At 42.1% G+C, this 18,575-nt stretch overlaps 1 protein-coding gene across 1 annotated transcript in view; it reads left to right on the top strand.

The window, feature by feature from the left end:
* Nucleotides 1-18,575, top strand: part of LOC134343815 (solute carrier family 49 member A3-like) — an 85,386-nt gene that overhangs the window by 19,688 nt on the left and 47,123 nt on the right. Inside the window, exon 2 of the mRNA XM_063042564.1 lies at nucleotides 2,765-2,923. Within this exon, the coding sequence (XP_062898634.1) occupies nucleotides 2,765-2,923 (159 nt within the window). The remainder of the gene's footprint in view (nucleotides 1-2,764; nucleotides 2,924-18,575) is intronic.

Below are 18,575 nucleotides of genomic sequence, written 5' to 3'. Positions count from 1 at the left end.
AAGCGGTCCCAACACTGACCCCTGCAGAACACCACTAGTCACTGGCAGCCAACCAGAAAAGGATCCTTTTATTCCCAGTCGCTGCCTCCTACCAATCAGCCAATGCTCTAACCATGTTAGTAACTTTCCCGTAATACCATGGGCTGTTATCTTGGTAAGCAGCCTCATGTGTGGCACCTTGTCAAAGGCCTTCTAAAAGTCCAAATATATGACATCCACAACATCCCCTTTATCTATCCTACATGTAATCTCTTCAAAGAATTCCAACAGGTTCGTCAGGCAGGATTTTCCCTGAAGGAAAACATGCTGACTTTGTACTATCTTGTCCTGTGACACCAAGTACTCCATCACCTCATCCTTAACAATTAACACAACATCTTCCCAATCACTGAGGTCAGGCTAACTGGTCTATAATTTACTTTCTGCTGCCTTCCTCCTTTCTTAAACAGCGGAGTGACATTTGCAATTTTTCAGTCCTCTGGCACCATGCCAGAGTCCAATGACTTTTGAGGATCATTTCTAATGCCACCACAATCTCTAACGCTACCTCTTTCAGAACCCTAGGGTGCAGTTCATCTGGCCCAGGTGACTTATGTACTTTTAGGTCTTTCAGCTTTTTGAGTACCTTCTCTCTTGTAATAGTAACTGCACTCACTTCTCTTCCTTCACACACTACAACATCAGGCATACTGCTAGTGTCTTCCACAGTGAAGACTGATGCAAAATACTCATTTAGTTCATCAGCCATCTCCTTGTGCCCAATTATTATTTCTCCTGCCTCATTTTCTAGCAGTCTTATGTCTACTCTCATTTCTCTTTTATTTTTAACATACTTGAAAAACTTTTACTATCCACTCTGATATTATTTGCTATTTGCTTTAATAGTTCATCTTTTCCCTTCTAATGATTTTTTAGTTGCTGTCTGTAGGTTTTTAAAAACTTCCCAATCCTCTATCTTCCCACTAATTTTTGCTTTGTTGTATGCCCTTTCTTTTGTTTTTACAATAGCTTTGACTTCCCTTGTCAGCCACGGTTGTACTATTTTACCATTTGAGTATTTCTTCATTTTTGGAATACACATGTCCTGCACCTTCCTCATTTTTCACAGAAACACACACCATTGCTGCTCTGCTGACATCCCTGCCAGCAGCTCCTTCCAGTTTACTCTGGCAACACCTCTCTCATACACTGTAATTTCCTTACTTCACTGAAATACTGCTACATCAGACTTTACTTTCTCCCTATCAAATTTCAAGTTGAACTCAATCATATTGTGATCACTGATTCCTAAATGCTCTTTTACCTTAAGCTCCCTAATCACCTCTGGTTCATTACATAACACCCAATCCAGTATAGCTGATTTCCTCATAGGCTTAACAACAAGCTCCTCCAAAAAGCCATCAAAGGTATTCAACAAACTCACTCTCTTGAGATCCATTACCAACCTGATTTTCCCAACCGACCTGCATGTTAAAATCTCCCGTGACTATCATAACATTGCCCTTTTGACTCACCTTTTCTGTTTGCTGTTGTAGTGTGTAGTCATCCTCCCAGCTGCTGTTGGGAGGCCTGTATATAACTGTCATCAATGTCCTTTTACCATTGCAGTTTCTTAACTCAACCCACAAGGATTCAACATCTTCCGATCCTATGTCACATCTTTCTACTGATTTGATGCCAGTCTTTACCAGTAGAGCCACACCTCCCCCTCTGTCTACCTTCCTATCCCTCCGATATAACGTGTAACCTTGGACATTCAGCTCCCAACTACAACCATCCTTCAACCACGATTCAGTGATGGCCACAACATCATATCTGACAATCTGTAATATTGTAACAAGATCATCCACCTTAATTTTTATACCATGTGCATTTACAACATTTGTAGATACAACACCTTGAGTACCGTATATGTTATCCTTTCTGATTCTGCATCCCTAATGATTTGATACTCAGCCTGTTGGCTGCAACTAAGTCAGCTGCCTGCCCTTCCTGACAGTCTGACTGCACGTTATCTTTACTTTTTTACTATCGTCCTATCCCGAGTCCCTTCTCTCGGGTTCCCACCCCCTGCCAAATTAATTAAAACCCTCCCCAACAGCTCTTAACGAACCTGTCATCTTGGTATTTCATGGTTGGCATTGAGGTCAGAGTCATGGGAAGTTCATTTTAAGCGGAGTATGTCTGGAATGGCTCGGTGGAGTGAATGAAACTGGTTGAACTTAGAGTTTATGGTGTGAGGGTGGAGACATTGATTAGCTGGATTGCTGTTGCCTGGGACTGTTATGAAGTCAGCGGGTTATAAAGTTTAGTTTAGTATGTCGAAACACATTGAAACACGCAGTGAAGTGCATTGTTTCCATCAAATCACATCAGTGAGAATTGTGTTGGGCAGCCCACTCAACATCGCTCACCAGCAGCTCTCTAACACAGACCGGTACCTGTCTGGAACGTGGTGGGAAACTGGAGCACTGAATGGAAACCCATCCGGTCACAGAGAGAATGTAGAAACTCCTTACGAACAGAGATGGGAACTGAAACCCGACTGGTGATCGCCAGGGCTGTAAAGTGTTGCACGAACCATTCCAGCCATTACCATGCAGGCTAGGTAGCAGCTCCTTCTGTGCCCAGTGTAATGCTTCCTGCTGTTAATCAAAAGGAATTGCGTTAAATCTTGTTCTATAAATTGTGTGTTAATCATGGTAATGGTACAGTTATTCGTTGTGAAAACTCTTTCCACTTTGACCTGTTTTGTTGGTTCCAGTGTTGGTTGACGTTTGCCCCAGTCGCGGATCAGACTGCCCGCTATTTCCACATATCCATGGACCAGGTCAATTGGCTATCCATGGTCTACCTCGTTGTCGGAATTCCATTCGGCTTTGGGTCTACGTGGATACTGGACACACTTGGACTTAAAACTTCAGTAAGTTTGACCGTAAATAATTTTGTTTGTTTATAGACAGTTTTGAGATGCCTGCTGAAGTAGTTGCACTCTATCTTCAGTAGAAGATGAAACATAGAAAACCTACAGCACAATGCCCTTTGGCCCGCAAAGTTGAGCCGAACATGTCCCTACCGTAGAAATTACTATGGTTACCCACAGCCCTCTATTTTGCTAAGCTCCATGTACCTATCTAAATGTCTCTTCAAAGACCCTATCGTATCCGCCTCCACCACCATTGCCGGCAGCCCATTCCATGTACTCACCACTCTCTGCGTAAAAAACTTACCCCTGACATCTTCTCTGTACCTACTCCCCAGCACCTTAAAACTGTGTCCTCTTGTGGCAACCATTTCAGCCCTGGGAAAAAGCCTCTGACTATCCACACGATCAATGCCTCTCATCATCTTATACACCTCTATCAGGTCACCTCTCATCCTCCGTCACTCCAAGGAGAATTCTCATAAGGCATGCTCCCCAATCCAGGCAGCATCCTTGTAAATCTCCTCTGCACCCTTTCTATGGCTTCCACATCCTTCCTGTAGTGAGGTGACCAGAACTGAGCACAGTACTCCAAGTGGGGTCTGACCAGGGTCCTATATAGCTGCAACATTACCTCTTGGCTCCTAAATTTAGTTCCACAATTGATGAAGATTAATACACTGTATGCCGCCTTAACCACAGAGTCAATCTGCGTAGCTGCTTTGAGTGTCCTATGGGCTCAGACCCCAAGATCCACACTGCCAAGAGTCTTACCATTAATACTATATTCTGCTATCCTAATTGACTTGCATCTGACGATTGGCATCAGATTAATAATGGCTTACTTTACTTCCTTAGCTGCTCCTGCTGAATGTTATCGGGTTGTCATTTGCTGTTATTTAGAGATACAGCACAGTAGTATACTTTTCCAGCACAACGAGCCCACTCCACCCAGTTACATCAGTGTGACCAATTAACTGATGAACCCAGATGTCTTTGTAATGTGGGAGGGAGGAAGGCGGGGCACCCTAGGTGGCCTGTTTCTGTGATTCTATGACACCCAGAGGAAACCTGTGCAGTCATGGGGAGAATGTATGAAATCCTTACAGGCAGCAGTGGAAATGACACGGGTGTGTACTGGCACTGTGACAGTGTTACACAGACCTCTCAATACCGTTGTGTTGTTCAGTGCACCATTTAATGTATGACCATGTTTGCTATATTGGAACTGCCCTGGGACGCCTCATATTTTCTGATTCAAATCCCACTTTGTTAACGTTTAGAGTTCTTAAGCTACAATTGGTGACGAGACACTTTATTTGGGAAATTATTTTGTTTAATGAATAAATATCCACTTTTTTCCCTTCACTGTTACACTGTTAACCTCAGTCACGCACATGGTCCCAATTCAAACTCACTCAAAGTACAGGAAAGGGTTAAATGAAGAGGCAAATCAGAAATAAAACAGTGTCTTTTTCCTGTCAATAAAGTATTATGGATATAGTGAGATAATGATTTATTTTGGTGCATGGTGAAAAGGTCAGGATGGTATAGGTGATCACGCAGATCCTTGCTTTAGAACCTGCTCTGTGATGCATGATACTCCTTCAGTACTCCACCAAGATGCCACCCTGACCCATTCAGTGTGTTTGTGCTGGTGGGTCGGCCCAGGAGGTTAAGGTACATGGGGTCCCAGGTGAGCAAGGTAACTGGATGCGAAAACCTGATGGTGATAGGAGTCCACTGGATGGCTGGAACTGGCGTACCAACACAAGGCAACGGAACAAAGGGGGAAAGGTGAAATATGGAAGTAAGCTTCCCAACAATATCAAAGAGGATACCAAAAGTTTTTTTCAGTTACATAAAGAGTAAAAGAAAGGCAAGAGTAGATATTGGTCTACTGGAAAATGATACTAGAGAGGTAGCAATGGGGGACAAAGAAATGGGGAATGAATAGAAGAAGTACTTTGCATTAGTCTTCACTATGGAAGACACTAGTGGTTTGCCAGTTTGAGGGTATTAAGGGCAGAAGTGAGTGCAGTTGCTATTACTGGGGAGAAGGTGGTTGGGGAGCCGAAAGGCCTGAAGGTAGAGAAGTCACTTGGACTAGATGGACTGCACCTGAGGGTTCTGAAGGAGTTAGCTGAAGAGATTGTGCAGGCATTAGTAATGGTCTTTCAAGAAACACTAGGTTCTGGAATGGTTCCAGACAGCTGAAAAATTGCAATGTTACTCCACTCTTCAAGAAGGGATGAAGACAGAATAAATAAAATTATAAGGCAGCTGGCCTAATCTCAGTGGTTGGGAATATGCTGGAGTTGATTGTTCAGGATGAGGTTTTGGGGTATTTGGAGGCGCATGATAAAATAGGCCATAGTCAGCGTGGTTTCTTTGAGGGAAAATCTTGCCTGACAAATCTGTTGGAATTTTTTGAGGAAATAACAAGCAAGGCAGACAAAGGATAATTGGTGGGTGTTGCGTGCTTGGATTGTCAGAAGGCCTTTGACAAGTTGCCACATATGACGCTACTTAACAAGATAATTATAGGTGAGGTTGAGGTTTTATATGGCACTGGTGAGGCCTTACTTGGAGTATTGTGAGCAGATTTGGGGCCCTTGTCTAAGAAAGGATGTGCTGACGTTGGAGAGGGTTCCACGGAGGCTCATGAGAACAATTCCAGGAATGAATTCATGGAATTCATGGAATTATAGGAAAGATACTTGCATGGATTAGGCATTGGTTGATTGGCAGGAGGCAAAGAGTGGGTATAAAGGGAGCCTTTTCTGACTGGCTGCTGGTGACTAGTGGTGTTCCACAAGGCCCTGTGTGGGGACTGCTTTTTACATTGTATGTCAATAATTTTGATGACTGAATTGATGGCTTTATGGCCAAGTTTGTGGACAATATAAAGATAGGTGAAAGTACGGGTAGTGTTGAAGTAGACGCTGCAGAAGGATTAGAAGAATGGACCAATAAGACCATAAGGTATAGGAGCAGAAGTAGGCCATTCAGCCCATCGAGTCTGCTCTGCCATTCAATCATGGGCTGATCCAATTCTCCCAGTCTTCCCTTCTTCCCTTCTGTACCTTTGTATAGGCATCCGTTAGTCTCATGAGACCATGGCTTTGCGCCTTGGAAGGATTCCAGGGTACAGGCCTGGGCAAGGTTGGATGGAAGACCGTCAGTTGCCCATGCTGCAAGTCTCCTCTCTCCACGCCACTGATGTTGTCCAAGGGAAGGGCACTAGGGCCGATAGCTTGGCACCGATGTCGTTGCAGAGCAATGTGTGGTTAAGTGCCTTGCTCAAGGACACAACATGCTGCCTCAGCTGAGGCTCGAACTAGCGACCTTCAGATCACTAGACCGACGCCTTAACCAGTTGGCCACGCTCCATACCCTTTGATGCCCTGACCAATCAAGAACTTATCTTTTTGTACCTTAAATACACCCAATGACTTGGCCTCCACAGCCACTCGTGACAACAAATTCCACAGATTTACCACCCTCTGACTAAAGTAATTTCTCCGCATCTCTGTTCTAAATGGACGTCCTTCAATCCTGAAGTCGTGCCCTCTTGTCCTAGAATCTCCTACCATGGGAAATAACTTTGCCATAACTAATCTTTTCAGGCCTTTTAACGATCAGAATGTTTCTATGAGATCCCCCCTCATTCTCCTGAACTCCAGGGAATACAGCCCAAGAGCTGCCAGACGTTCCTCATACAGTAACCCTTTCATTCCTGGAATCATTCTTGTGAATGGAGAAGTGGCAAATGGAATACAGTATCATCATGCACTTTGGTAGAAGAGTTAAAAGCAAAGAATATTTTCTAAACAGCAAGAAAATTCTTGGAATCCAAGGTGCAAAAGGACTTGGGAGTCCTCGTGCAGAATTCCCTAAAGGTTAATTTGTAGTTTGAGTTGGTGGTCAGCACGGCAAATGTGATGTCAGCATTCATTTCAAGAGAATTAGAATATAATAGCAAAGATGTCGTGCTGAGGTTTTATGTGGCATTGGTGAGGCCTCACTTGGAGTATTGTGAGCAGTGCTGGGGCCGTTGTCTGACATTGGAGAAGGTTTAGCGGAGGCTCACGAGAACGATTCCAGGAATGAAAGGCTCATCCTGTGAGGAGTGACTGATGGCTCTGGGCCTGTACTCACTGGAATTCAGAAGGATGGGGGGTGGGGGAGGGGAAGCTCATTGAACTCTATCGAATGTTAAAAGGCTTGGATATTGTGGGGAGGATGGTAGAGGATTGCAAGTCCCAAGGGGACAGACGCAGCAAAGAGGGACATGGCTTTAGTACGGAGATGAAGAGGAATATCTTTAGCCAGAGGGTGCTGAATATGTGGAATTCATTGCTACAGGTGGCTGTGGAGGCCAAGTCATTGGGTATATTTAAAGCGGAGGTTGATATGTTCTTGATTAGTCAGGGCGAGAATGGTTATGGACAGAAGGCAGGAGAATGGCGTTGAGAAGGAAAATAGATCAGCCATGATAAAATGGTGGAGAGAATTCAAATGGCCTCATTCTGCTCCTGTGCCACACACAGTGCGGCTTTGGTGCTCCGACCTTTTCCATTAGTGATAAAAACAAGTTGAATGTGAGTAGGTATACAAAACTGAGGGGTATCGATAGGGTAAATGCAAGCAGGCTTTGTCCACTGAAAAGTTTAAAGGGACCATGAAGAGAAATCTCTCCACTCAAAAGGTGGAGGGAGTGTGGAATGAACTGTCAATGGAAGTAGAGGAGTAGGCCTCGACTAGGCCTCGGCCACAGCGTTGTCTTGGATGCACTGACCTTTTGCAGCCACCCAGGGGAGAGAGCTGTGGCCTCTGCTGTGCATGCTGAAATTGTGTTGGGTTGGGGGCTGGCCTCTCCTCTCTGTACAGCTCTCTGGTGTTAGCTCAGTGGAAGAACAAGCTGGACCAGGTCAATCTACAGTTAGCCACTCAAGGACTTGGGCTATATGTATATTTTACTTTATTTTCTTTGTGACTGTGTTTCTAAAATCGTAACCATATGTGCTATTTGGTATTGGTGATATGTTTCCCACCTTGGCGCCAGAGGAACATTCTTTGGTTTGGCGAGATTCATGGTTGAAAGATAATTAAACTTGAAAGTCAGCAAGAGGACCGCAGGAAGTCAACAGGGATAGTCAACATGGCTTTGTGCATTGTAGGACTTTAGGTTAGGACTTGAAATTTGGTAGGGAGGAAGTCTGACATAGCAGTATTTCAGTGGTGTAAAGGAACGTACAGTGATATGAGAGAGAGTGTTGGCCAAAGTAAACTGGAAGGAGATGCTGGCAGGGTTGACAGCAGAGCAGCAATGGCATGAGTTTCTGGGAAAAATGAGGAAGGTGCAGGATAGATGTATTTCAAAAACGAAGATGGACTCAAATGGCAAAATAGTACAACTGTGGCTGACAAGAGAAGTCAAAGCTAATATAAAGACCAAGGAGAGGGCATACAACAAAGCAAAAATTAGCAGTAAGATAAAGGATTGGGAAGCTTTTAAAAACCTACAGAAAGCAACTAAAAGAATCAAGGGAAAAGATGAAATATGAAGGCAAGCTAGCAAACAGCATCAGAGTGGATAGTAAAAGCTTTTTCAAGTATGTTAAAAATAAAAGAGAAATGATAGTGGATATAGGACCGCAAGAAAATGAGGCAGGAGAAATAATAACAGGGACAAGGAGATGGCTGATCAACTAAATGAGTATTTTGCATTAGTCTTCACTGTGGAAGGCACTAGCAGTTTGCCACATATTGAAGGTGATCGATCTAAAGGTACATAAGCCACCCGGACCAGATGAACTGCACTCTTGGGTTCTGAAAGAGATAGTGTTAGAGATTGTGGTGGCGTTAGAAATGATCTTTCAAAAATCATTCCATGGTGCCAGAGGACTGGAAAATTGCAAATGTCACTCCACTCTTTAAGAAAGGAGGAAGGCAGCAGAAAGGAAATTATAGCCCAGTTAGCCTGACCTCAGTGATTGGGAAGATGTTGGAGTCAATTGTTAATGATGAAATGATGGAGTACTCAGTGACACAGGAAGGTAGAACAAAATCAGCATGTTTTCCTTCAGGGAAAATCTTACCTGATGAACCTGTTGGAATTCTTTGAGGAGATCACAAGTAGGATAGATAAAGGGGATGCAGTGGATGTTGTATATTTGGAGTTTCAGAAGGCCTTTGTCAAAGTGCCACACATGAGGCTGCTTACCAAGTTAAGAGCTCATGGTATTACAGGAAAGTTACTAACATGGTTAGATTGGCTGATTGGAAGGAGGCAGTGAGTGGAAATAAAAGGATCCTTTCCTGGTTGGCTGCCAGTGACTAGTGACTTTGGGGTTCCGCAGGGGTTGGTTAATAGTTTGGCATGGATTAGATAGACAAGAGGGACAAACTTGGAGGGAGATCGCAGACTGTTGTAAGAAACATAAGGTTGTTATAGTAGGTGATTTTAATTTTGCACATATTTACTCTCATATGGTAAAAGAACTAGATAGGATAGGGTTTGTGAAATGTGTTCAGGGAAGTTTTCTTAATCAGTACATAGAAGTCTCAACAAGAGAGTGTGCAATACTTGATCTGCTATTAAGGAATGAGTCAGGACATCTGCCAGAAGTTTGTTTAGGGCAACACTTTGCATCTAGTGACCACGATGCCATTAGTTTCAAAGTAACTATGCAAAAGGACATATCTGCTCTGCCAGTTGAGATTATAAATTGAAGAAAGGCCAATTTTGATGGCATCAGAAATGAAAATGATCTGGCAAGTGTGGATTGGGACAGCTGTTTTCTGACAAAGGTGTACTTGGAAAGCGGGAGGCTTTCAATAACAAAATTTTGAGAGTACAAAACTTGTATATGTCTATCAGAATAAAATATAACAAGAGTTATGAAATGTGGTTTTCAAGAGGGGTTAAGAGAGAAAAAAGGAGGTGCATAAGAGGGATAATCAGGTGCTTGTGGAGTACGAGAAATGCAAGAGAACACTTAAGGAGGTAATCAGGAAGGCTAAAAGAAGGCATGAAGTTGCTCCAGCAGACAAGGTGAAGGAGAATCCAAAGGGATTCGACAGGTATGTTAAGAACAAAAGGATTACAAGGGACAAAATTAGTCCTCTGAAAGATCAGAATGGTAATCCATGCGTGGAGTCAAAGGAGATCGGGGAGATCTCTGTCTGTATTTACTCTGGAGACGGACACAGAGTCTATACAAGTGAGACAACAGCATCACTTCATGGACTCTGTTCAGATTAGTGAGGAAAAGGTCCTTGCAGTCCTGAGATAAATCAGAGTGGATAAATCCCCAGAGCCTGGCATAGTGTTTCCTTGGACCCTACGAGAGGCAAGTGCAGAATTTGCCAGGGCCCGAGCAGAGATATTTAAGTTATCCTTAGCGACAGGTGAGGTACCAGGATTGGAGGATAGTCAATGTTGTTCTGCTGTTTAAAAAGGCTCTAAAAATAAACCAGGAAATGATAAGCTGGTGAGTCTGCCAAGCCTATCATGGCTTGCAGAGGGATCTACATCAGTTGGAAAATGGGCTGAAAAATGGGAGATGGAATTTAATGCAGACAAGTGCGAGGGTTTGCACTTTGGTAGGACCAACCAAGGTAGTTCTTCCACAGTGAAAAGTAGGGCACTGAGAGTGTGGTAGAACAAAGGGATCTGGGAATGCAGGTTCATAATTGTGTCACAGGCAGAGGCAGAGTGGTGTCACTGGCAGAGAAGGTCATAAAGAAAGATTTTGGCACATTGGCCAGGAGATGGAATAGAAACATAGAAAACCTACAGCAAAATACAGGGCCTTCGGCCCACAAAGTTGTGCCAAACATGTCCTTACCTTAGAAATTACTAGGGTTGAGGTTCCGGTGACGTCATTGTCCAGAATGGCAGCTTAAATCAATAGCTCCTCCGGAAAAACGCATAAATTGCCCTGTTGATCCATCAAATATAAGATCTTTTGAAAATATCTGAATTGACAAGGGGGGCAAGAATGGAGATTATAAAAAAGCATCACTGCGGAGTCGATGGACGAGAGAGGTATAACGCGCGGCTCTCCTACCCGAACACGTGCTAACGAGGCTGACGATGGGCCTCCTTCAGGCGAAACTGCAAATATGATAAAAATTCTGGAAGCGATACGGGAATTCCAAAAAGATATAAAACAGCAACTTAATGATATAAAGTCAAAACTCGCCAACATCAATCAGAAAATAGCGGTGGCAGAGACTTGAATTGAGAAGGTGGAAGATCACGTGCAAGACGTTGTATGGATACTAAGTAAGATGATAAAAATATTAAATCAACAAGAAAGTAAACTGATTGACCAGGAGGGAAGATCACGATGGAAAAATATCAGGATATACAATGTTCCCGAAGGAGCAGAGGGTTTGTCTACGATGGAGTTTGTGGGAAAGTTGCCGCAGGACGCGCTAGAGACTCCCTCCACTCTGGAGCTTGAGACTGAGAGGGCGCATCGTGCGCTCATCCTGAGGCCTACTGGAGACAGAGAAGATAAGCCACACTCAATAGTAATTAGATTCCTTCGCTACAATTCCAAGGCGGAGATTCTCTGAAGGGCCTGGGGTAAGAAGAGGGTGTTTTTGGACGGGAAATTAATATATTTCAATCAAGATTAACCCCCGGTGGTCCTGCAGAAACGTAAAGAATACTCTGCAGTAAAGCGAGTATTAAAGCAAGGAAAGATTAGATTCCAAACTCCGTACCCTGCTAAACTGCGGGTGTTTTATGAAGATGGCATGCAACTGTATCAGACAGTGGAAGAGGCGACTACAGACATGAGGAACAGACGGCTGTCTGTCAGTGTGATCAAACCGAGGGAAAGTCTGGCTGAGCAGTTATCCCGATCTGCTTGGGAAATAGTAAGAGAACCGAGAAAGCAGGGGACGGGAGGAGGGAGAGAGAATATCAGGAAGAGACTGAGTTTTCCGAAGACAGCCCTCACCCCCTCCAGAAGAGCCATAAGGTTTGCTAACTTTAAAAGTGTTGGTAAGATAAACGGAAGCAAAAATAGACGGTGCTATACCTATTTCAAGAAATACTTATTATAATGTGGATTTTATATTACTCAATATTTTTTATTCATTCATTCACTCCTTTCTCCCCCACCTAAATGAGAATATATATATAGGAGGAATACACAGGGAAATCTTTTCTGATAATGGACATAGACTTGTTCACTTACTTTTCTGGGTACTGTAATGGGGGCCCCCAACTCACAGGGAGGAGAGGCTATCCCCACGGCTAGACGTTTCCTCCAGCTCAACCCAGGGTCATCTACTAGAGACCCCAGCCTTGCAATCACACCTTTGTTGCCTTTTTTTTATTATTCGCGTTTCTTGGTTCTTATTTGTTCAGGGAGTAGATCAACTATGTTTTATTCTGCTAATTTCAATGATATATTGACAGATAAATACACATGGCTAAAGACAAAGTAAAATTCATTTCTTTGAATGTCCATGGGGTGTTAAATCCAATCAAACACAGTAAAATTCTATCCAAAATGAAAAAAGAGAAGCCCATGTAGTATATTTACAGGAAACTCACTTACGTGATAATGAGCATGGAAAACTAAAGAGAATGGGTTTCACTAAAACAACAGGAATTCTGCAGATGCTGGAAATTCAAGCAACACACATCAAAGTTGCTGGTGAACGCAGCAGGCCAGGCAGCATCTCTAGGAAGAGGTACAGTCGACAGGACCTGACGAAGGGTCTCGGCCTGAAATGTCGACTGTACCTCTTCCTAGAGATGCTGCCTGGCCTGCTGCGTTCACCAGCAACTTTGATGTGTGTTGCTTGGGTTTCACTAATTTGTTTTTATCCTCATATAAATCAAGACATAGGAGAGGAGTTGCTATTCTCATCTCAAGCAAGCTAAATTTTGAAAAAGTATTCGAAACGGGAGATAAGGAGGGCAGATGTATTCTGGTAAGGGGGAATATAGATGGAAATCCAGTTACTTTATTGAATATATACACATGCACAGGAAGTGATACTAGTTTCTTTCAGAAAATTACTAATATTATGGTAACGGAAACAGAAGGTCTCCTGATATGTGGGGGAGACTTAAATTTACAATTACAACCAAAGTTAGACTCTTCCAATAGAAAAACCTATGAAACGAAGTCCTTACATAAGAAAGTTAACACACTCTTTTTGAGGACGTTGGTCTCATTGATATATGGAGGGACCTTTTCCCCGACAGGAGGGATTACACTCATTATTCTGCCCCCCCCCCATTCCGTATGTACAAGAACAGACTATTTCATGACATTTGGAAAAGACAAAATTAAACAGCTGTGGAATTGGGACAAGAGATGTGAATATATATTTATCTGTTGATTTTGACCTACAACCAAAGAATACTATTTGGAAACTAAATTCAAGTCTGCTCAATGATCCCTACTTTAAGGAACAAATTAAAAAAGAAATTGGTCTTTACTTAGAATTGAATGATAATGGAGAGGTTTCACCTCCCATTCTATGGGATACTCTGAAGGCTGTCTTAAGAGGGAAAATTATAGCAACGTCTTCATATAAGAAAAAAAAAGGAATAAAACATTAGAGGAATTACAAAATAGGCTGAAGGAACTGGAAAAAAAGAAATTGAATTTGGCACAGGATACATTGGAGGAAATTTTAAAAATTTGGAATGAAATTAATAGTTTGGCTACGCAAGATATCAGGAAACAGAGACATTATGAAAGTGGATCTAAGTCTATGTTTATACTGGCGTGGAAACTGAAGAAAAAAATAGCAAAAAATACAATTCATAGAATTAGGGATCCAAGAACAAAAATGATAAAAAGTGAGCTAAGTGAAATTCAAGAAGCTTTTGAAGTGTTTTACAAAACTCTCTATTCCAAAGTTCCAGGGGGAAGCATAACCCAAATTGACACTTTCCTGAATTCTCTAGAGTTACCCACTTTAAGTGAAGAGCAAAATAGAACAATGACTGTTGACATAACTGAAGTTGAACTAAACACTGCAATTAGTAGGCTTAAATTAAGCAAGTCATCAGGATCAGATGGATATACAGCAGAGTGGTATAAAGAGTTTAGAAGTGAGTTAATTCCTGTTTTACTCCCCACACTGAACTGGGCTCTAAGAAAGGCGCAAATGCCACCCAGCTGGAAGGAGGAGATAATCTCAGCCATACCGAAAGAAGGCAAGGATAAAATGGAATGTGGGTCAATTAGACCAATATCTGTGCTTAATGTGGATTATAGAATATCTACCTCCATCATGGCCAAACGGTTAGAAGAGTTTCTACCCACACTGTTACATAATGATCAGACAGGTTTTATACAACAACGCCAAACACAAGACAATATACGAAGGACACTTCACATTATGGATCATACACAAAAAAATAAAATCTAAGCAATAGTGATAAGCGTGGACGCTTGATTCGGTTAATTGGAATTTTCTTTACAGAGTTTTACATAGATTAGGTCTACATGACACAATTATTAAAACTATACAGGCACTATATGACAACCCTACTGCCAGGGTTAAAATCAATGGATATTTATCTAATAGTTTTACCCTAGAAAGGGGTACGAGACAGGGATGTGCATGGTCACCGCTACTCTTCGCATTATATCTGGAACCATTAGCTCAATGCATCTCACAAAATGAAGATATCAGGGGAATTACTATTAAAGGGACAGAGTATAAATTGGCCTGTTACGTGGATGACATTTTGATCTATCTTGGGCAACCTTTACCTAACTTGATGCAATCCTTTGAACAATATGTTCAATTATCAGGATACAGGATCAACATAGATAAAACACAATTACTTTCATTTAACTATAGCCCACCAAGAGAAATTGAAAGTAGATATCCCTGGGCATGGAAAACAGAGTCTTTCAAATATTTGGGCATCATTATGCCAAAAGATGTGTCAAAGTTATCAGAATGCAATTATCAGCCTATATATAAAAAAATTAGGGAAGATGTAACAAGATGGAACCTAATTCCTTTTCTTGGTCTCAGTTCAAGGATTGAATCTATTAAAATGAATATACTGCCCAGACTACTATATCTCTTTCAGACCCTACCAATAGAGATTAACCAAAATCAATTCAATGAATGGAACAAGATGTTATCAAGGTATATATGGCAAGGTAAAAGGCCTAGAGTTCATCTCAAAACTTTGCAATTAGCCAAGGAAAAGGGGGGATGGGGCCTACCTTCTCTTAGAGATGATTATTTTGCAGCACAGTTGAGAGCTGTGATATGCTGGTGCAACCCATCGTATGATGCTCAATGGAAAAACATTGAGGACAGGATACTTTCTATCCCCATACAGGCAATTTAGGCTGATAACAACCTACAAAGTTACACAAATAATATTGACAACCCGTGGGTGAAATGGACTCTTAAAATACGGAAAACTATTATAAAAGAATATAAACTAGAGAGAGGCATTGCAATTCTTAAATGGTGTGCCTATGACTCAGATTTTACGCTGAATAAACTGGATGCTAGATTTAAGGACTGGACAGCTAAAGGAATAACAGCTATTTGCAATATAATGAAAGAAGGAACACTGTTCAGTTTTGAAATGCTTAAAGAGAAACACTTACTAGAAAAACAAGACTTTTATCAATATCTACAGATGCAACAGTATGTTAATAGGAGGGTTAAAAATGTAACCAAGGCAAGGAAGCTATTTAGAAAAGCATATAATTCAGATAACAGTAGTAGAATCATTTCAAGCGTGTATAAGGGCTTGTCAAGTCTTAAAACGCATTCGACTTCATACATTAAAACAAAATGGGAGAAGGAAGGAGGGATAATAATATCTGAGGGAGAATGGACAATAATATGGAGGTATCAATGGAAGTGTACCAGTTCACAGAAATGGAGGGAGTTTGGATGGAAAAACTTGATAAGATATTTTACTACACCCTCTCAGAAATCCCATTATGATAGTAACCTCCCTGTTTGCTGAAGAAATTGTGGAAATCAAAATGCAAACCATTATCATATTTTCTGGGAATGCCCCGTTATCAAAGACTATTGGAGTGGGATACATAATGCCCTACAAGACATCTTTAAATGTGAAATACCCTTAGAGAGTAAGACCATATATTTTGGGTATATACCTCAAGAATGGTTGAAAAGAGATAAATATTTAATAAATATACTGCTGGTGGCCGGTAAAAGGACTCTTACCAGGAAATGGTTGTCACAGGAGAGCCCAACTTTAAATGTATGGATGGAAATTACAATGGACATTTACAAAATGGAGAAGATAACAGCATCTGTTAATCATAAGTTGGAACAATTTGATTCATATTGGGAAAAATGTTTTAACTACATAACACCTCGTAGGCCTGATTTTATTCTCACAAGACAATGAATATGTTGTTAAAAAAAAAGATCACTCCCTGCTATGTACATAGTTTTCTCCTTTTGCCTGGTCTTTCTTTCCTCTCCTTTCTATAGGTGTATACCTCAGATAAACATTATGTGGAAATTTGTGGCAAATATGATTAAATGATATATATGTAGAATATCTGAAATACATCTTATGGAAATGTTTGTTTGATGATGAACTTCAATAAAAAATATATTACAAAAAAAAAGAAATTACCAGGGTTACCCATAGCCCTCTATTTTTCTAAGCTCCACGCACCTATCCAAATGTCTCTTAAAAGACCCTATCGTATCCGCCTCCACCATCGTTGTCGGCAGCCCATTCCACGCACTCTCAACTCTCTGCGTTTAATAAAAAAAAACTTACCCCGACATCTCCTCTGTACCTACTCCCACGCACCTTAAACCTGTGTTCTCTTGTGGCAACCATTTCAGCCCTGGTAAAAAGCCTCTGACTATCCACACGATCAATGCCTCTCATCTTGTACACATCTATCAGGTCACCTCTCATCCTCCATCGCCCCAAGGAGAAAAGGCCGAGTTCACTCAACCTATTCTCATAAGGCATGCTCCCCAATCCAGGCAATATCCTTGTAAATCTCCTCTGCACTCTTTCCATGGTTTCCACGTCCTTCCTGTAGTGAGGTGACCGGAACTGAGCACAGTACTCCAAGTGGGGTCTGACTGGGGTCCTATATAGCTGTAACATTACCTCTCGACTCCTAAATTCAATTCTACGATTGATGAAGACCAATACACCGTATGCCTTCTAAACCACAGAGTCAACCTGCACAGCTGCTTTGAGCATCCTATGGACTCGGACCCCAAGATCCCTCTGATCCTCCACACTGCCAAGGGTTTTACCATTGATACTGTATTCTGCCATCATATTTGACCTACCAAAATGAACCACTTCACTCTGATCTGGCTTGAACTCTATCTGCCACTTCTCAGCCCAGTTTTGCATCCTATCAATGTCCCGCTGCAATTCTGACAGCCCTCTACACTATCCACAACACCCCCAACCTTTGTGTCACCAGCATTAACCTATCCCTCCACTTCCTCACTCAGGTCATTTCTAAAAATCACGAAGAGTAAGGGTCCCAGAACAGATCCCTGAGGCACACCACTGGTCACCGACCTCTGTGCAGAATATGACCCGTCTACAACCACTCTTTGCCTTCTGTGGGTAAGCCAGTTCTGGATCCACAAAGCAATGTCCCCTTGGATCCCTTGCCTCTTTACTTTCTCGATAATCCTTGCATGGGGTACCTTATCAAGTGCCTTGCTGAAATCCATATGAACTACATCTACTGCTCTTCCTTCATCAATGTGTTTAGTCACATCCGCAAAAAATTCAATCAGGCTCGTAAGGCACGACCTGCCCTTGACAAAGCAATGCTGTGATTCCTAATCATATTATACCTCTCCAAATGTTCATAAAACCTGCCTCTCAGGATCTTCTCCATCAACTTACCAACCACTGAAGTCAGACTCACTGGCCTATAATTTCCTGGGCTATCCTCCCTTTCTTGAATAAGAGAACAATATCCGCAACCCTCCAGTCCTCTGGAACCTCCCCCATCCCCATTGATGATGCAAAGATCATCGCCAGAGGCTCAGCGATCTTCTCCCTCGCCTCCCACAGTAGCCTGGGGTACATCTCATCTGGTCCCGGCGACTTATCCAACTTGATGCTTTCCAAAAGCTCCAGCACATCCCCTTCCTTAATATCTACATGCTCAAGCTTTTCAGTCTGCTGCAAGTCATCACTACAATCCCAAGATCCTTTTCCATAGTGAATACTGAAGTAAAGTATTCATTAAGTACCTCTGCTATTTCCTCTGGTTCCATACACACTTTTCCACTGTCACACTTGATAGGTCCTATTCTTTCACGTCTTATCCTCTTGCTCTTCACATATTTGTAGAATGCCTTGGGGTTTTCTTTAATCCTGCTCACCAAGGCCTTCTCATGGCCCCTTCTGGCTCTCCTAATTTCCTTCTTAAGCTCCTTCCTGTTAGCCTTATAATCTTCTAGAACTCTAACATTACCTAGCTCTCTGAACCTTTTGTAAGCTTTTCTTTTCTTCTTGACTAGATTTACCACAGCCTTTGTACACCACGGTTCCTGTACCCTACCATAACTTCCCTGTCTCATTGGAACGTACCTGTGCAGAACTCCACACAAATATCCCCTGAACATCTGCCACATTTCTTCCACA

Source organism: Mobula hypostoma, chromosome 3 (assembly GCF_963921235.1).
Source record: "Mobula hypostoma chromosome 3, sMobHyp1.1, whole genome shotgun sequence".
NCBI lineage: Eukaryota > Metazoa > Chordata > Chondrichthyes > Myliobatiformes > Myliobatidae > Mobula > Mobula hypostoma.
Note: the sequence above shows the minus strand (reverse complement) of the source record. Positions and strands in the feature narration are given on the sequence as shown.